Source organism: Haemorhous mexicanus, chromosome 10 (genome assembly GCF_027477595.1).
Source record: "Haemorhous mexicanus isolate bHaeMex1 chromosome 10, bHaeMex1.pri, whole genome shotgun sequence".
Lineage (NCBI taxonomy): Eukaryota > Metazoa > Chordata > Aves > Passeriformes > Fringillidae > Haemorhous > Haemorhous mexicanus.
Window position 1 is genome coordinate 25,378,022 of NC_082350.1, and position 20,302 is coordinate 25,398,323.

Genomic DNA, 20,302 nt, shown 5'->3' on the forward strand with positions numbered 1-20,302 from the left:
CGCCTCAGAGCGCGGGCGCGGGGCGCCCCCTGCTGGCGGACGGGCGGCGCTGCGGCCCCAGCTCCCTGAGGGCCGGGCCCGCCGGGGCCGAGCCGCTCTGGGCCCTTCGGCCCGGACACAGCTCGAGGCCGCGGTTTAATCCCTGAATCCCAGCCTGGGCAAGGCTGGAAGGGCACACAGAGGGTGAGCTGCTCCCCGGGTCCAGATGTGCCCTCCAGGGGGCAGGATCACCGCCTGACCCGCGGGAATTACAGCAGCATCGTGAGACTTCCCAGTGCGGCACCAGCGCCCACCTGCTGGCTTAAACACATTTAATCTGATCAACAAAGACCGCAGTACAAAGAATTCTGATTGACAATCCCAGGATCTTTGTAGGGATCTTTGTCCTTTTAGAAACATAGAACGGTTTGGGTTGGAAGGACCTTAAATTCCATCCCATTCCACCCCTGCCATGGGCAGGGACAATTCCCACTGTCCCAGGTGGATCCAAGCCCTGTCCAGCCTGGCCTTGGACATTCCCGGGGATCCAGGGGCAGCCACAGCTGCTGTGGGCACCCTGTGCCAGGGCCTGCCCACCTGCACAGGGAAGGATTTTTCCCTAAAATCCCATTTAACCCTGCCCTCCTGCTCAAGGCTATTCCCCCTTGTCCTTTCACTCCAGGCCCTTGTGAAAAGTGCCCCTCCCGCCTCTTTGCAAGCCCCCTTTAGGTTCTGGAAAGCCAAACATGAATATTTTAGACTATTTTGATAGGGAAGAGTGTTGTATAATTTACTGAATTTTTAATACAGTTTTACTTTTTATTCTCATGCAGGCTCATCATGTCAGTGGTTGCTGCAGCCTAGCTAATTAACACAGGGCTGGGGGGATGATTAAAGGCAGACTCTGGGTATCTGCATTGTTCTAGTGTAATTGCTGCTCAGGCAATGATTCAGTGTTGGTTTTGGCAGTTGAGCTGCGTTTGTCTGGCACGGTGAAATTCCCTGTTATGTTCATGACAGTCATCTGTTGGGGATGGGCAAAGCAGGAGGGTTTGTAACAGTTCTGGTGGCAGGCTTGTGCAAGGAATTGGTTTTGTCATGTGGGGAAGACCAGGCTGGAGTGGAAGGTGTCCCCTCCATCCCAGGCACTCCAGGATTCTGTGGTTGTAGGAGGGGAGCTCCTGGATGACCCTTCATGCAAGAACATTGTCCAACTGGCCTGAATCCACCCCTGTTTCCTTTGGATCTGCTGTAGCCTCGTCACAGGTCCTCTTTCTCACCTTGTCTCCTTTTGTTCCTGAATATTTAAAAACTCATGTTAATCATAGGGAAAAGGAGCAAAAAAGCAATTTGTATGTGGAAAAGTGGTGTAAAGATAGCTCTAAAATCCATCCAGAGATTAAAAAAAGTTTTCAGAAACAGAGATTGAGATTCCTGGGTTTATTCAGGCCTGTTGCTGTCCCTGTTTCTGAATAAACACATCTTTGATGCCATGAGCTGCATTTCATGACACTCCCTTAAAAAAGAAGTGACTAAAAAGAGGATAACGTGGATGACAGCCAATTACTCCATAAATGTAAACGACATTAAAAGTGGTGTGTAACATTATATATTTATGGCTACAGTTTTGTTCTGCTGTCACATAACAAAATGAATAATGCATTAGTCCAAGAACTTGTCATTAAGTGAATTTCTTTGTTGCCTCGCTATTAAATTATAAAAATCCTTTGTGTGTCTATATGTGTGACATTAACCCCTCCTGGGACCGAAATACAGGGAGGGTGAAGGCACTGTTAGAGTGGCAAATCAAAGTACATTTTATCATTTTACAGGTGAAATAATGTTAAGGATTTGAAGACATCCAGGAAGGTTTTCTCCTGTGGATGAGAGGTGATAAATGCACTTCACTTCTAAAAAACAAACTCCTCAGTACAAGAAGGATGGGGATGCACTGAATCCAGAGGAGAGCCATGGAAATGGTTCAGAATCCAGGTGGAGGTGGCCCTGACCACCCTGCTGGGGCTTGGTGGCCGCTGGAGGCACCTGCCAGTCTCAACCCCACTCTAAGGGATGGGACACTGAGTAATTACAAAGATGAGACTCTTACTCAGATGGTTAAAGTTAAGCTGAAGAATGTGCTGAGCTGAGATCAGGAACCTCCTGAAAACATCTCTAAAGTTGATGGTCTCCACCCCCAGCTCCCGTGGGTTTCACTCTCTTTTCCATGCTGCCTTCCTTTAATCCTTGTCCTCCCGAGGAGCGAGGGGAGCATCTATTTACAGCCTGACAAGGGAGACCAGAGGGCCAATCTCACTTCTGATTAGGAGCAAATTGCCTTTATGGTTAAAGTCAGTTAAACTGGATATGGAATTTCAGGCCCCAGCTGAAATCCTCATCCTGTCCTGAGGGTCCTGCTGAGGGAAAAAAAGGAAACCCTAATTCAGTTGAATGAGGGTGAAACAATTTTGGTGTTGTGCCTCCCAGGCTCCTCAATGTAGATGCACGTGATGAGTTGGCACCTCTCAAAACTAAGATTAAACTTATCTGAAATACCATTTATCTCATAATGCATTAATCTGATTTTTTTTCTATTTTCTCCTATTTCTCCCTAACGTAATTGACAGGAAAATTGAATTGGTTTCCTACTGAGTTGGACTTGAAAGGTGAACACTGAATTTTCTATTACTTGGTTTTAATGCAATGTGTACACCTCACGATTTGATAAATTCAGACCTGCTGGGGAAAAGCCAGGAACCACATTTTGGACACAAAGGATCAGATCTTGTTTTATTTTGCAGGATCTATTGGTTTAAATTTTGAAGTTATGAGAGGAAAATGGCTTCTCTGCAACATGTGTTGAAAATTCAGGGAGTTGGTTTCTGGAGCAGGAGGTTCTCAGGTCAGGGAGGATGTTGGAGGGAAAACAGATACAGGGATACCACCCAAAAAACCACCCCAGATACAGGGATACCACCCAAAACAACCACCCCATGAACAAACCCAAATGAACAGAACCCCCAAAACACAGAGAAACTGAGGAAATGAAAACTTAGTGAGGATTGCTCAGGAACAGGACAGGACAACATGAGCAGAGTGAGAAAGAGATGAAAATAAAGAGATGTTTCCTTCAAAAGGAGACATTTGAGAGAGCAAAGAATCATTAATTCAGACACCGGAACAAACCAGTGACCTGGTGTCCTCTGTTCCTAATGGAGTAGGGAAAAGTCTCTGGCTAATGAGTAATTTCCTAATTGTGGAGTTTTGAAAAACTTTGCTTAGGGAGGCAACATCAGGACAAACATCAGGTGAGCCTAGACCTGACAGCTCTTGCCTCAACGGGTTTGGTAAGCAGGAGGATTTTCCTATCCAGCATTCTACAGTTTCATGTTTATTTGCACAAAGAATTCTACAAATCTAGCAAACAAAGCTTTGCCTGCCAAGCCCCTTCCACATCAGTGCTGGTATGAATTAATTTCAGTAAGGTTTCCTGTGAGGTGCTGTCTCTGTTCTGTTTTCCTTATGCTCCCAAGTGACTGCTGCTGCTTAGCTCTGCTGCCCTGTGAAATGAGGTGCTGGGGGAAGCGTGTTCCCCTTTCAAAGCCCTGTGCTCCTCTGAGGTGCAGCTTTAACGACGGAAAACTTATTCGGCAGATGTTTTAGGGTTTTTAGCGCCTTACTGAGGCATCTCTCCGTAGCCAGGAGGAGACGGGTGCTCAAGCAAGATGTGAGCACTTGGTAGAGCAGCTAGTGCTTCTCTCCCGTGTAACTCAGCAAATCCCTGTGTTCATTTGCACTGCTATGGATTAGCTGGTTTCATTAGCAGCTTCAGAGGCCGGGTGATTAATATTAATAATCCCTTTTAGCCTATAGACTTAATTAGGGTGAGAAACAGCTGGATGCTGTGCGGAACCAGCCCCGGCTCCAGACGCCGTGTCTCTGCCCTGATTGCTGAGCTCTTAACTCGGGCAGCTGGGACCGCCAGGTCCTCACGGTTCCCTATCAATACCGCTCCTCCTTCCTGCTTCCAGGACCCTTTTAAAGGCTCCTGGCTCCTGCCCAGGGCCTGGCAGCGTGCTCGGAGCGGTCTCTAGAGTCGGGCGGGTTTTTCCCTGTGTGGAAAAGCCGCTCTTGCTCTCCTGGGTGAGTTTTCCTCCCTGCTGCCCTCAGGGACAGAGGGTTCGGTTCGTTCCTTGGGCTGTCAGCAGCCGCTTCCTTCGTTTGTCCTGGCTTTCCTTAAAAATCCTTGTTCGAGCCGAATGCAGCTTTTGAGCCCTTCGGGTATTACGAAGTGGGAAAACCCTCCAGGAATGTTAGCAGTGCCGGGCTGTGGAAGGGCTCCTCAAGGCGAGGAGCTGCAGCTCCAGTGGCACCGGCCCAGCGCCCGGGGTCTGAAACCCCGGCAGCAGCGGAGCTATGCGGCTCAATTAGCGCAGTTCATAAACTATGCAGCTCAATTAAGGAAGCCCTGTCTGTGGAAAGCCAAACCAGTGGAAGGAGATGTCTGAAGTAATAAAATATGCCTTCGGTGGGGAAATGATGCAGGTGGTTAATGAAAATGTTACCTGAGATGTGAAATGTGAATGTGTGTGGGGATGTGAAAACAAGGCTGCGTGTGTTTGAGTTTGTCCAAAGGGAGGCTGAGGTGACTTTTCTGTTGCTTGTGAATATTTTGGAGACCTCTCTGAACCAGCAGTGGTTATAAAGAAATGAGTATGCAAAGTTTCCCTATTTGTGATCAACTTTATCACCACGGTGGCGCAGCAGATGTTGGGTTTGTGATGCAAATGAGCCTTCGGAGCAGGGCAGCTGTTAATGAGCTCTGAGCACTGCAAACCCAAACAGCAGTGCCAGGGCTCGGCAGGGTTTGGCTCCTCCAAGACCTGGGTCATAATCCCAGAGTTTTATTCAGGGAAAACCTCTTTTAATTTCAGCAGGGGCTGTGACTGTGGCTGGTACACAGTAACTGGAGAATAAGCAATTCTTGGTATGGAAACAAGAGGAACTTTTACATGGTCCTCAAGGTGTTTGTGTCCTGGCTGATTCCACCAGAATCAGGGGAATGGTGTCTGATTTTAAGAATATGAGTGGATTAGGGGAACACTCGTGGGTGTCCTGCTTGGAGTGCACATATTTAAAGGCCATTAATAAGTGGTGCCATGTCCTGCATCTGTCCCCTGCTGAGGCCACCTCAGCACAGAGCAGGATTTGAAACTTGTTATTTGTCCCATTCCAGATTTCAGCCTCAAACCCAGACAATTATTAGCCAAACTGAAACCCTCTGGAGGTGTGATCTGTGAGTCCTGCACAATTATCCTTGGTTTTCCACAGCTGATTCCTGGCATACAACAGGATTTTGGTGTTGGGATGGGCTGCAGGGATATAAACCTGATTTTGCCATTAGCCTTTTATGTTGGGAGGGGAGTGGGTTCTTATGAATACCCAAAATTAAAGAGACTCCAGCCTGACTGTGAAATTAATAGAGCTGTCAACCCCCCCCTCTGTCATTATACAACAATTGTTAATTATTTACAAGCAAAGTTCTGCAAGAACAGTATTGTAGCTGTCGGCATTGTCGTTATTAAAATTAAAACACTTTGTCTGGGTGGAAGATAACATGAGTCATTTTGGTGAAATGTAATTGAAATGTAATGAATATGGAATATTCTGTTGCCTTTCCCCAATTAGTCAGAGGGAGAACAATAGCCTGTCTCTTCCCTAACAAGATGTTTGTTTTTAAAAGTCTAACAAAATAAATATTTCCAGGGCTTTTCTGAAAAAGGGCGTCATTCATTGTAGCTGTTGTAATAAAAATTAAAACCAATTTCTTTTTTTCCACGATGGGGAAAAACCTATTTTCATAAAAGAAATTCTCTTCTTTCAGCTGGTGAAAGATGACTGTGAACCTTTTTGCTTTATTACCACAATATCTTGGCTTGTCTTATTATTATAGCAAAGACTTGAAAGCTCATCTTGTTCCATCTCCTGCCATGAGCACCTTCCACTATCCCAGGTTGCTCCCAGCCCAGTCCAGCCTGGCCTTGGACACTTCCAGGGATGGGGAATCCACAATCTTTGGGTGATTCTGGCTGCTATTAGAAGTCAAAATTAGGTTCATGGTGAGCAAAGGAAGCTCTGAATTCCTGCTGTATGAGGAATAAACTTGTTATCAGATGCAGAAATAAAATCCAACCCCCTGCCTGTGCTCTCCTAGTCAGAACACCCTGCCCTGTGAAATTTATTATGTTAAAATCTCTTGTTTAGAAAATGAATTTCAGAGTGAGAGTATTTCTGTCCTGCCATCATCTCACAAGCTTTTTTACAGTCTCATGGAAGTGGGAGAGAAGCTGTGTTCCTGTTGTTCCTGAGCTAAAAGGAAGATGTAGGAAACACACAATTGGATTTCCCTTAAAGAACAACAACAACTTTAATGTTGTTAAAAGAATGTGTTCACCCCCCATTAATTTTGTATTTGATTGCCCAGGCTGTGGTGCAATGAGCAGGAGCAAAAAAGCCATTAGGAAGGATTGCCATCAAAAATGAGGACCTGTGTGACTGAATGTGTATTCTAAGGAGCAGATTTTTCAAAAAATCTGTAATTTATAAACTCCTTCAGTATTACAAAAGCCCTAACAAGAGTTCTACAAACATTTCTCCTCATTATCTTTGGGCAAACAGGCTTCCCTTTCTCCCAGCAGCTGCCCAAGGGTGCTTGACCTTACACTTGGCTGTTCCCAGTGGGTTCCTTTGATATTTCTTTGGCTGTTATTAGAAAAACGTCCTTGCTGGGACACTCCCAGTGGGGGTTTGCTGCTGTGCTCTCCCAGGAGAGGAGGACACAGGCAGGCTCAGATCCCTAGGGTCAGTTTTAGTTAAGCTTGACTTGGTGGGAATCTGGGATTCATTTGTCAGAGGGAAGTTAAGGGGAAAAATATGGACATGCTTGGTGGGGAAGGATCAGGTGTGTGCAGAAGGCCTCTGGAATGCTTTGGAGATCATTTCTGTTACAGCTGCCAAGCTCTGGAGGTGCTCAGGTAGGTCCTGGGCACGGGTCCCACCTGGGCAGGTCCCTTTGGAAGGGCTGGCTGAGGTTCAGGGGCTGGTGAGATGCCACAAGCGTCAGCTGAAAGGTGCATTTCCTCAGTGTCCTGCTCTCCCCTGACTTCTCTTTGGGCTAAAGCTCCTCCAGAGGCACTGAGAGGCTCCAGCCTTTGAGAGGAGGCCCCATAAGTAATATTAACTTCTGCAATTTCCTTGTTACTCTTAAGCAGGTTATTAATTAACTGAATGTAACCACTGGCTGTTGATAAATCCTTTTAACTAATTCAAATTCCGTATGGAGCTGGGAGCACTTTCACTCGATCTGCTGCCCAAGTTAAGCTGGGTGAGGAATTATTCCTGATGTGTTTTCCAGCACTGGGGTTGGGGCAGAGGGAGAGAAGATATTTGTTTGCTTGATTCCACATGACAACTCCAGGGTAACTGAATAGACTGTACGGTCGGCTTGACAGGGCTGAGCACCCGCCAGCAGCCTTGCTCACATACCAGAGCCAGGGGGATGGAAGGGGCACGGGCAGCTGGGATGGAGCCCATCCCAATTTCTCTGCAGAGCGCCAATTTGCCATCAATTATTCATGTTTTTCCCAGGTCTCGCTTCTGAGAGGTATGAATAACTTAAATATGTGTTCGTGTACCAGCTAGAATAATGAATAAATGACTGGAGGAGGGGAGTTGGGGAGCAGGGCTGAGTGTTAAATAATGGAGGCAGTTTGGAGGGAACGTGGTAGTTAGCAGCGTGGCTGTGCCTGGGGTTCTGTGACTGCAGGAGCTGGGCTGTGGGGTGTAGAAATGTCTTACAGTGATGCCTGGGAGGAGTGCTGTGAGTTGGCTGGGGGTGCCAGGGAAGGAAGAAGCAGTGTCTGTGTGTGGGACATGAACCTGCAGCACCCCTGGATCCTCCTGGGCTCAGCTGTCTCCTTCCCCTCACCTCAAGTGCTTGGGGACACTTTGTCCCTGGGCTCCAGAATGAAAGCCTTGCTTGGGGGGAGCCCTGGCACACTGGGGGGCTGCTGGTCCTATTAAATCACCAGCTGGAGAGGTGCTGGGGTGGATTGCCAGGCACCTGGGAGGAACTTGAGGACATTCAGTGCTTGTCTGGTGACTGCTGCTTCAGGAGACTTTGAGGTCCAGTGGTTCTTGCATTTATTTACTGCTCTAGTCCAATTTTCCCTGCCAGAGTGGCATTTTTCATGACAGGGTCCCTGTATTCTGACCCTGTTGTCCCTCATGCTCTGGCCCATTTCCTCCTTCACTCCCTTTTGACAGAAATACACATTATTCCCTTTGTGAAATTTTAAACCAAATTCTTTTTCTGTAACATCACTGCAGTCTTGAAAATAAGTCTCAGATCTAAAAGCTCATTAAGCAGCCTTGAAAATGAGCAGCTTTTGATGGCATCATTGTGACAGTGATGGAATTGGTGTTTGTTATGAAGCAGTTTATTCCATTTTAGCACTGTGTTGTTTAGTTTAGTCTAATATTTAATATCATGGAGACATTTAAACATGGAATTCTTACAAATCTGCCTTACTGATGTTAAAAATGCTTCGTCTTATGAAGTGTTATATAAAGCATCAGTGTGTGCTGAACCAGCAGCCAAATAGGATTTCTTATAGATTGAAAGTCAGAGAAAACTGTGTTGACAGCACCCAGATTATCTAGTAATTTATGTATATAAAAAATTGATCAAGTTGTCTGTTTGCAGCAGTAGAAGTTGCCAAGTTCCTAAGTACATTCCTGCCCCTCTGCAGCAGTGGCTCCTGCACGGGCTGTGCAGCCAGAATTGCCTCAGAGCTCAGTGAGAGCTGGTTCAGCTCAGGCAGATTCTGCCCCATAAACCTGCTGATTATTCTCCCCTGTGATGAACTGGTTTATTCCCACATCTGGAGGGACCCTGAACTGCCCTCAGGCTGTGCTGGTGGCCCAGCCCTGGAATTCTGGTAGGAGAGATCTCTTGCAAGGCTCTGTAGTTGCTGATTGCCCTGCAGTGGCCTCCACAGGGACACAGGTTCCTTGTGTCCAAGAGCTGGGTGCTGAGAGCAAGTCAGCTCCCAGCACTGCTGCGAGGTGTTCCATCAGTAAAAACCAGTTTTAACCCCTAAAATTAATTTTAGGGGTAAAAAATATTTAGTTGACTTCATAATTTATCATTTCATCCGATCTAGCTCAGCATCTATGGAATTTCAAGGGATGTGAAGTGTGGAAACCTGTCCTGACAGAAAAAAAGAGAGAGGCTCATAGGAAGCAATGGTTGTCTTGTGGGAAGATTTTAAATATATGCAGCTGATCCCATGGGAACTGCTGTAGACTATTCACCCTGTGTGAAAATGATGCTCTCTCAATATAATCTTTAATCCTTTCCTTTCACTGAAAAATGTGAGAACTTTATTTCCAAGTTTTGAAAGAATGCTCTGCTTTAGGGAGGAAATGCTTTCCAAGCATAAAAATAAAATAAATTTTGATTTCTGCAACACAGAGGGGAAAGGTTCTCTGAAATATCTTGTAATAATCTGTCCATGAATTGCATATGTGGATGTTCTTGGGAAATGTGTCCCGGCTTTTTTTTCCCTGGGTTAGTGCAGGGGGGAAGGAAGCATCCAGCAGTCTTGGCAATATTACAAACTTCTGTAACTCTTGAGACAGAAATTCCACAAAATTCTTTCTTGAATACAGGGAAGAAGAATTTCAACAGAAGGAAATTCTACCTGAAATTCAAATTTGTCTTTGAGGATGATTCTAATCTTCCTGCCATTCATGGAGAAGGAAATGACAAGTAAATATGCAGTTGTTACAAACTGCAAAGCCCAGAGCATGGAAATCCAAACCTGCTCTGTTCACTCCAGGCTCGTGTGAATAACCAGCCCAGGGCTCAGCTTCTGGCCTTTAAGGGCCCAGGTCCTGAGGGTTAAACCCTGTTTGGTGCAAACCAATCATTCCTGGAGCAGTCCTGGGGGCAGTTTTACAGTCTGGAAAGGCCAAGAGTCACTGACACTATTTTCCTTCTGTTTTCCTCCAGTGCCTTTCATCCAAAGCACTCTGTGTAATCCATGAGTTAAGCATGGCAGCATGGCTGAGAGGTAAGGAAAGAGGTTTTGTTTCTTTTTTAAGGTTACTCAGAGCTCTGGGCTGTGTTGTGCCCACGGTGACCATGATAAAACAGCTCCCAGTTCTCTAGCACGAGTCTCTCGTGAATTCCCTGAATTCCCAGATCACTTTTGTCTCCTGTGGAATTTACTGGACACTGCAAGTTACATTTTTGAACCAGATGCCCATTCTATACCTTTTAGATTGTTGAAGATTTCAGAAAATTAGCATGTCCTTGCATTTATCAAAGAGCTTTGGCACCTCTTGTGGCTTAGCCCTTCTGTGGGGAATAAGAAATTGGAAATGGGAACATCCCTGTCCTCACTGCAGCTCCAGCAAGGGAGAAACCAGAAAATCCTGTAAAGGTTCACTTAACATGAACTCCAGTGGCCTGAGTTCCCTAAACTTCCTTAAACAGAGTGAAGGCTTTCCTGATGGATGTTGTGTAGCACAGAACTAGATAAAAAAGACACAATTGTTTGAAGGTTTCAGTGGGATAACACCCCGAAAATCAAACACCTGGATTTACATTTCAAGTCTTTTGGATGTTAAGGAAATTTTCTTGTAGAATTTCCTTCATTGTAAATATAAAAAAAAATTATCTTCTCCCTTCCTCTTTGGTTGAAAAGATTATATTTTTTGTTTGTCCTTCTAATGTCATTCTGCAGAAGCTGAGCTCCTGATAAACTGTAAGGCTCAGCCTTTCAGCTCAAGTTCAAATGGCTTTTGGATGCCTGTAGGTCCAACTGCCCTTTTACATGGGATTTTTATTGTTAATCTTCTATTATTGGGGGAATTATTTTGCAAACAGACCAATTCAGTAGCTTCAAGCTCTGAAACCTGTCAGGCTGGCTTTTATTCTGATTGCTTCTGATAAGGAGCTTTGGTAGGAATGCTGTGCCTGCAGCAAAGGGGAGAGACTCACCTTGGAGGGGAACAGCTTCAAGGTCCCAGGGAAAGGGTGGCTCTTTCAGCTTGGCATGAAAAGGGAAAGGAGGTGTTGAAATTCAGATCAAACCTTGGAATTAATGTGGGACTGCACCAGAACCAGTGCAAGTGGTTTGTGTTATAAGCTGAGGGTGTTTTCCTGCATAGCAATGAGTTGAAGTTTGTTCTGAGCACTGCAGTTCCTGCTTTGTCCCCCATGTTTTGGCCTTGGAAAGGTGTGAATTCCTGCTCTGAATCCCCTCTGCAGTGCCAGGGGGATCCAGGCAGGGTGGACAAGCTTTGGCCAAACCCTTTGCCTTCTCCATTCCTTCTGTGTGTGGGACACAAATACAGCCAGTGAGAGAACTCTGATGGGTGGTGTGGAGTCAAGGTGATGAGACACCTCAGGAGCTACACCCTGCAGCAATTTCATTGCTCAGCTTGACCCTTAAAAAAAAAATTTAAAATGACATTTTATAAGACACATGATTTGTTTTCCCTCTTGCTCAGTGCCAGCTGCCTATTAATAGCAACTCTTGTAGTGAGCAAGGAAATGCTTAAGGAACAATTCTCTTTAATGCTGATGGAAGGAAAGTATTTCCAGCACTGTTACACAATGTAAGCATTAAGAGGATTTGCTATAATTCCATTTCCAAGAGCTCACAATAAATAAGTGTTTTCCTGCATTATCCTGAGTGTTGTCTATAGAACTCATATAAAATTCTCTGTTTGGAGAGAGCTCCTGAGCTCTCTGAGAAGCTGCTGAGCAGGAGCACACCCAGGAGAGGGTCATTTGCAAAAGGCCAATGATATTCCCAAGGATCAGGGAATATCCTGAGCTGGAGGGGGCCCGGGAGGATGATGAAGCCCAGCTCCTGCAGAAAGGGCTGCTGTGTTTCAGAGCAGCTGATCCAAGGGAGGGCTCCTTCCTGGAGCACTTTTCTGCATTGTGTGGGCACATTTTGTTGAGCTACTCCTGAGGCTCATGTTAAAAGGCAAAGCAAACCTCAGAGCCTCTTTTGTGCTCAGGTAAAGGCTGCAGAACGACTGCATTTATTCCTTTGGCCAGGAAATCTCCTCTCCAGCAAGGCTGTTCACTTGTTCTCTTTCTTTCAAACAGTGTGAGCTTACTGAGGGCTGTTTCCCCTCCTTTCCAGGGAAGGATAGCTTTCCACTAACACAGAGAGTTCTGTTTCCTCTATTAAAAACAACTGCCCTCAAGTGGAGCAGGCTTTGTATTTTGCCCTGCAAACAGAGCAGCTCATTCAGAGATAAGGCCTGGCTGCATTTGGGTTCCTTGGTCACCTGATGGAGCCAAGGGTAACTTTTAGGCTGCTTTAGTCTGCATTCCTGGGATTCCTTCCCAGTGGCACTGCAATTCACAGCTCGGGATGCCTGCCTGCCTGCCAGCCTTCCTGCTGCCCTGGCCCTGGCTGCTGCCCGGGGGGACAGGAGCAAAGGGGCAGGCTTTGTCCCCAGAGCACCTGGCCCCATCCCTGAGGAGGCTTTGTCCCCAGAGCAGCTGGCCCCATCCCTGAGGATGGCCTGGGAGGATCCCGAGCAGGTAAAAAAGTCTATGTCTGAGTCTTTCTGACCTTCTGTTTTGGACTTGTGAATGGCTGAGTGTGAGCAGGTGAGAGCATCTGCCCTCCCACCCTGCCTGTGGTTCGGGTGGGTGATTTGTGCCTCGGGATTTGCACTCTCAGCTCCTTTCTGCTTCTGCTCCATGGGATTGGGAGTCCTGTGGAATGGCATTGGTAGAGCTGGGGAAATTAAAACAGCCCTGCCTTGTGCCATTAGCAAGTGCAGTGTGCTGCCTATTAAACTAGAGACTGGTCCAGGGAGCTGCTTCCAGAAGGTTCTCAGTGTTTTGCCTTGGTTTTGCCCTGTCTGTGCATGCCCCAACACTGGCAGTGTTGAAAGCCAGGCTGGGGAAGGCCTTGGGCAACCTTGGCTAGTGGGAGGTGGCCTTGCCCATGGCAGGGGGGCTGGGACTGGCTGGGCTTTAAGGTCCCTCCCAATTCTTTAACATTCTGTGTTTCTATGATTATATTTGACTTTTTTTTTCCTGAAAAAGATAATAAAATAGGGATTAAGGGTAAGTGATGTATCTTGTGGCTTTGTCAACTCCAGAGCAGAATCCAGAGGGATTAACACAGTGAATCCACGTGGGACCTAAGCAGTTTTGGGACTCAAGTACAGGACACTTCCCAGAGTGTGAGCCTGGCTCAGCCTCTGCTGGATTCTTCAGCCAAGGAGAAGAGCAGAGTTTCGCCTCAGCCAGGGCTTTGTTTTACAGGAGTTTAAAAGACCCTAGGGATCATTTTGGCAACAAAAGTGACAGTTTTTTCTAAACAAAGCTCGCTATCTTCTCAATCTTGCTAGTAATGTTTTTCTGGAGTCAAGACACAACAACTCAGGAAACAAAGGAAGAGGCTTCACCCTCCTCCTCCTGGAGCTCTGCTCCTGACCAGGGAAAGGGATTTAGAACCTTCAGCAGCTAGTTCAGGGACCTGCCTGCTCAGGTAACACGCACAGAAAAGAAGAAAACCTTGGGTTCAATTATTATGTATTTTTAAATCTAATTTTAAGCTACTTGGTGTTTGAAGATAAAAATTCACACAGTTCATGAATGTGCTTGAGGATGTCCTGGCTCAGGGGTCTTGTGTGACACTTTCACACACATTTAAACATCTTTGCTAAACTGCAATATGTCAATCAATGGATTTGCGATTTTTTCCTCTTTTTTTTTTTTAATATTGTTTTCTTTAAGACTGGAGCCAAGGAAGCCTTGAACTACAGCCCAGATTTATCCTTCATGTGAACCTGAGTGCTCCTGGCCGGGACTGTGCCCGTTTTGTGCCCCGCTGAGTGCCCATGCTGCCTGCAGAGGGCGGCTGAGCAGGGCCATGCATCACCTCTTCGGGCTGGTTTTGGCTCAGAAGGACCTGTCCCGGGCAGGGGATCTCTTCTCCCTGGAGGATGCTGAGATCGAAGGAAGCCTCTCCGAAGCTCTTGAACAGATCAGAATCATTAGTTCAGCTGCAGTGAGTGAAACATTATCCTTAAAAAAAAATTTTTATAGACTATATTGTCTAAATAAGGGGTGGTATATAAACGATTTAAATTTCTGATAAGACTTGAAGAGCAAGTATTTTAAATATATTTATAAATGTATATAAATGTTTATATTTTAGGTATATTTATATGTATATATAAATATTTTAATCAATTTTATAAATGTTATATGTATTTATCTTTTTATATATCTATTTTTAAAATATTTATATTTTAAATGTTTAAAAATATTTATATTTTAAATGTTTAAAAATATTTTTAAATGTGCTGACAAAATCCAGTTCCCACCAGATTCAAAGATATTTCAAGTTCATCATCATAATAATTTTTATTAAATAGTTATTTAAAGCATATTAAAGATTATATGAGATTGCAGGGGTCCATGCCTTCCCAGTAATGAGAATTAAGACCTGTGGGATGACAAATGCTGGAGGTTTATCACACTGAACACTTGTTGTAAAGGTGGGCATGGAAAAATGGACACTGGACTGCTACAAAATCGGAATTTGGTGGGGTCCTGGCAGAGCAGTTCACTGCAGGTGTGTCTTGCTTGCCCCAGGACTACCAGACCAACGACAACAACCAGGCTGTGGTGGAGATCTGCATCACACGGATCACCACGGCCATCAGGGAGACTGCCTCCATCGAGAGGCACGGCAGGGCCCTGGTGGCCCTCTGGGAGTCCTGCCTGGAGCACAACCTGACACCCTCTGGCAAGGATGAGGATGCCCCACATGCCAAAATCGCCTCTGACATCATGAGCTGTATCCTGCAGGTAGAGCTGGCCTGAGAGCCAGCAGTGCTGTGATCTCGGTGCCAGTTTTTTTGGCTTTACTTTTTAAAATGCTTGGGTAACTCTCTTTTTGGGTGCTGGTGAGTGGTGATGTTTAAAACTCAGAGCTTGGGGAATTGCACTGCTCTGATTCCTCTTGAAATCATTGAGGCAACTCACAGAATCCAGGAATGGTTTGTGTTGGAGGGACCTCAAAGCCCATCCAGTGCCACCCCTGCCATGGCAGGGACACCTTCCACCATGCCAGGCTGCTCCAAGCCCTGTCCAGCCTGGCCTTGGGCACTGCCAGGGATCCAGGGGCAGCCAGAGCTGAGTTATAAAGTACATTTGCTTCTCCCTGAAACAGAGCTTTTATTGGCAAGTTCCTTTGCATTAAAACAAAGAGGTATAAAGGGAGGTTTTCTAGCAGATGTGGGGGACAGTTGGAACAATAATGAATACCTGCCAGCTGGGCTGGATCTCAGGCAGGTCTCTGTTGATATCAGCAGCAGGGAGGTCCCCAAGGTTTGCAAACATCACTGTATCACTTTATTGAAATCTGCTCTTCATTGTCACCTCCATATCTTCTGAGTGTGCCTTCCTGCCCTGATGTTTATCATGGAACAAATGAAACCTTTCTCCTTCCCTCTGAATTCATGCTTTTTCTTAACTATGGATTTTATCTTTATTGTAGGGGGGGGGTGGGGAGAATTGTTCTTTGGAATTTTCTTAGATCTTTTCAATCCTAGTCAGAGAGCCAAGCCTTATCTTCCCATTCTTTGTGTGGAGTAGCAGAGCAATAACTTGGAGCAGCATTTGGCTCCTGCTCCCTGGTGTCTCAGCCAAACATAACAAGGCATTATGTTGATTTAAACATGCTGCTGCAGAAAGCTCCATTTATTTGAAGGGCTTTTCTCATTAAAGATGCAGCTTTTGGTCACATGGTAGCTGCCAGAATGGTTTGTCTTGACACCAAGGGGTGGCTGCAGCCCCTTCTTCCTCAGGGGTCTCTGGGAGGGAGTGTCCACTGCTTGGCAAGTCTCTGCTCCTAGGGAAAATCCTCAGAGTCTCTCAAGCTCTGTGGAATAACAGATTTGGGGGTTCTCAGTCTAAATTTATTCTAGTCAGAGCTGCTTCAGAATGAAAGTCCAGAAAATCTGCTCTGCCTTCCTTAGCACTGTTCTGCTGCTGTCTCAAACATCTGGGTTCCAGGTTTGCCTGGGATTTCAGCTGCTAATTAGACATGATCACACTGCAGGATTATTTTCAGAAACAGGGGTGTGCTCCAGTTTCAAAGATCTGAGTGGAGAGGAGAGCACAGCACTGGTTAAGGAGGCTCCAGAGGGAATCTGGGTGCTCAGTGACACACAAATGTGTCCTGCTGCTGTGGAAATTCAGCAGGCAATGGATGTGTGTGCTTTGTACACACAATTTTCTGTACAAATAATAACAGAACACCTTTCCTGACCTTGATTCCAAACCCCAGTGCATACTCAGGGACCCTGAGATTCCAGAAGCTTGGAGCCATTTCAGGAAGAGGAGTTTGCACTCCTGAAAGATCTCAGTGTTCAGAGGAATTGGCTGGAGGTTCCCAGAGCAGCTGGGGCTGCCCCTGGATCCCTGGCAGTGCCCAAGGCCAGGCTGGACACTGGGGCTGGAGCACCAGGGACGCTGGGAGGTGTCCCTGCCATGGCAGGGGTGGCACTGGGTGAGCTTTAAGGACCTTTCCAACCCAAACCATTCTGGAATTCTGTGAGTTTAAATTAAAAAATAAAATCTCAATGGTTACAGAATAATTAATGATCAATACTAGAGCTACTGCACTGTGAGCAAGTGTCCAGTGCAGTTCCAGGGAGTGGCTGCTCCAAGGTGTTTCCTGTGCTTTGGGATGATGAATGCAGCCTCTGTCTTCCCAGGGAGCACCAAACACAAAATGTCTCATTAGAAATGGTAGCATGTAGTTAGTGCACTTCATATCTTCTATATTTTATCTATATTGATTTTGATTTATGCACCACATATTTTGTTAGTGCCCTTCTGCTTCCTCTAGCAGAAGACAAAAATAGGACTGTTCTTAACTTTTCCTGTTGCAGTAGTTTTAAATTGCTGTATTTGCTCTTTGACTCCTGCCTTCAGTGGTGGTACCAAAGCATGACCTTTCTTGACAAGTTTTTTTTCTCTACTCCCCCCATTGCTTTGACTTTGGTTTCCCTACTCTGCCTAGCACTAGACTTTTATATAATTTTTTTTCCCCTGTTTTTGCAGAATTACAACCAGCCTCCAGTGATGGCCTTGGCTGTGCCAGTGGCAGTGAAGTTCCTGCAGAGGGGCAACAAGGAGCTGTGCAGAAACATGTCCAGTTACCTGTCCTTGGCTGCCATTGCCAAGGCTGAGCTGCTGGCTGAGCACACAGAAGCCATTGTCAGGAGTGTCCTGCAAGGTAGGCCCAGCCCTGAGCTGGGGTTTGATCCAGGTGTGTGACAGATCAGGCTGTGCTAGGCAGGTACAGAGCCATGATCTTATAGAAGCAATCAGTCATTAGGGGTGGGAAAGACTCCAGGATCAATCCAACCATTCAACAAATCATAGGAGCTGTATAAAGCAGACCTATGGAAATATCCATACATGTGATCAAATGTATTAATCACACTCTAACAACAGGCTTTCTCAAGGAATATGTGAATTTACTGCACCTCTGGAGGTTTTGGTATGGATTGGCTGACCCACAGGGCAGGAAATACATCTGTGCTCGTTAATATTCCCTGCTAATGGACTCCAAATTATCAGCCCTGATATGAGGCACCAGCCATGGAGCTCTTATCCTTCCTCTTAGTGTCACTGGCAAGGCTCCAAAAGAGAAATGGGGATGAAATTAATCCCATTCTGTGGTGGAACAGTCAGATGGAAGATATAAAAGCTCTGTAGTGGTTCTTTCATTTTGCCTACGTTATTAGCTTTATATAGAACAATGTTGCTAATCTCTTTACATTTTATTTTTTTGTGGTTTAAAAAGCCAAAAATATTAATTCCTCTATAAAAGGAGGTCCAATTGAATTGGAGTAATAAAGTTCACAGTGTTTGTTGCAACACAGTGCTACTGCAGTGGTAAAATCAGTGTTCCCCTTCGAGTAGGGCAATAGCAGTAAGTAGCAATAATTATTAAAAGAACGTTGTTATGAAGATGTTAAGCCCTCAAATTTAAGTCTGCAACCTGTATTTATCAATTTATAAATTGATTCTTTTAAGACTTAGTAATGTGCTAACATTATGTGTTGCCACTTGTAAATGCTGGGTAGTAAGAGAAAGAAATAGTGAATATATCCATGGTTTTGGGAAGAGTGATGCACACCACAACGGAAGGTTTCAGCACGGCTGAGTTGTGTATTTATGTTCTTCCACCAGCAGATGTTGCTGTGGATATCAGGTTTGAGAATTCCAGCCTGGAAGGGGCCCTCGGAACGGGCAAAACGATTTGTTTTGCGTAGTGACTTCATTACCCTGCACATAATTGGTGTTTGAGGCCGGGTCTGCAGCAGGCTGGGAGCTGAGAGCTGCCCCGAGTGTTTGCTGAAGGGAGCAGGAGGCTCGGCTGCTGAGGATGGATTTCCAAGGCAGTTTTTGGAGACAAAGCCGTGTTGTGGGGCTGCACAGACGGGGCTCAGCCTCGTGGCACCAGGCTGAGCAAACTTTGGCCCCTTGCCTGCAAATGCTGGAGAGGAACTGGAGTTTTTCATTACTTGGGGCAACTCTTTGGCTGCAGAAGCAGGCTCTTATCTCATTAGCTAAAAAAGAGCTCTTTGGGAAGGGTTTGGCTGCTGTGCCCCAGTGAGCGTGGGCTCTGAGCTCTGTGCTGACACCGCCCGTCAGCACCGGGGTCACACGGATTTATTCCCGTTTATTCCCGGGGGACAGCAGCAGCTCTGCCCTGTAATCCGAGAGTCCCGCGGCTGCTCCGCCTTCCAGGGCAGCTCAGGCATCCTGTGGTGCTGGGCTGGGGCTCAGCCTCGCTCCCCCATCTGCGTTGGCAGTGCAGGATTGCAGAGGCTGTTTGATAGCTGGAGCCCAAATTCCCCCAAATGCCATTTCTTCCAAACTGCTGACAAAGGCAAGCGCAGCTGAGCGAGGAAGGAAGGAGAGAAGTGTGCTGGAGGCGGTGGGCTGTGCCCCCGGGCTGTGGGAGAGCTTTGCTGGTGCTGGGGGTGATGAAGGAAGAGCAGAGCACTCAGGAAAAGGGAAGTTTTCCAGCTGAGTCAGTGAGGATGGAAGGCCTGGCTTAGCCTTTGGTCCTCTGCCAAACCTGAGCTGACAGGAGAAGGCTCCTTCCAAGACAAAGCATTTCAGGTATGAGCTGCAGTAAGAGGAGCAGCCAGGAAGGATTTCTGGAGGTCTTTTTGAGGATTTTCCTTTTCCTGCTGCATTTCAGGGACATTTGTTTTCACTTAATGGAGGGCACTGAACAGAGGGAGGATTTGAGAGTGGTTTTGCCCTTGCACAATGGTGGGACCCTGAGTGTTTTTGTTACTCTGAAGATCTGGGTTTTGGCTGCCAGAGATGAACAGAGGTAATATTTCATTGTTCTCTAGCTAAGGTTATTTGGAGATATTACTTAGTGAGGGATTTTTGTCAAGTTTACTGCCAAGCATTTGTAATGTAGATACATTTTTATTGCAGGGTAACAGGAGAAATCCCAGCAATCAGAGCAATTCTTTTCCCTTAAATAAGCAGTGCTGCCAAAACTTTGGAGCAGGTCTCGTATAAGTTTATGCATGAAGCACAACCCTCTTGAATGGCACAGGAAAGTGGAATTTACCTTTTTTTTACTGCTTTTGTACCAGGCAACGAGGATCTGTCATGGTCAGGAGGAAGTGTAGCAGCAGCATGTCAAGAAATTTGTCAAAGTGTGTTCTCAGGACATCTGTAGAGAACGAGAGAGACAGGGAAACATGGGGATAGAGAAGAAGGATGGGCTGCTTCCAGGGGAAATAGGAATTGTTTGAATAAGACATTCCCCATGATAACTTCTTCAGAGGCTTCAACAGGTAGCAAGTCATGGTTCTTGTTGTAAATGGTTACATACCCAGTGAGTAGGGTATTCATCATTCTCTGCTTGTGCTCTGTTTTTACCTGAAAATCATCAGCAGTTCCTTGGCTCTCTGCAGCTGCTGCTGTGCTCTGTATCCAGCCCCAGGTTTTTAGGGGATCTGGGATAAGTTTGTGTGAGAGAGAAGAAAATCACTGGCACTGAGCAGCAATTCTATCTTGTACAACCCCCCTGAGGGCAGCAAACAAGTCCAAATGTACCTTAAAACGTGGCCCCAAAAGGCCAGGATTGTGCATGGGGTCCCTGCTCCTGTGAGATGTTGCTATTGGTGTTTTCTCTATCAGCAGCTAAAACTGCATGGTTCA

At 46.0% G+C, this 20,302-nt stretch overlaps 1 protein-coding gene across 2 annotated transcripts in view; it reads left to right on the forward strand.

The window, feature by feature from the left end:
* Positions 1 to 7,470: 7,470 nt before the first annotated feature.
* VEPH1 (ventricular zone expressed PH domain containing 1) overlaps positions 7,471 to 20,302 on the forward strand; it is a 59,320-nt gene continuing 46,488 nt past the window's right edge. Inside the window, exons 1-5 of one of the 2 annotated variants that reach the window (XM_059855876.1) lie at positions 7,471 to 7,639; positions 10,052 to 10,112; positions 13,820 to 14,093; positions 14,684 to 14,899; positions 17,162 to 17,336. In XM_059855876.1, the coding sequence (XP_059711859.1) occupies positions 13,956 to 14,093; positions 14,684 to 14,899; positions 17,162 to 17,336 (529 nt within the window). In that variant the 5' untranslated portion in view covers positions 7,471 to 7,639; positions 10,052 to 10,112; positions 13,820 to 13,955. Of the gene's footprint in view, positions 7,640 to 9,713; positions 9,809 to 10,051; positions 10,113 to 13,819; positions 14,094 to 14,683; positions 14,900 to 17,161; positions 17,337 to 20,302 lie in introns of those variants that run through there. The other variant, XM_059855875.1, reaches the window with a different exon arrangement.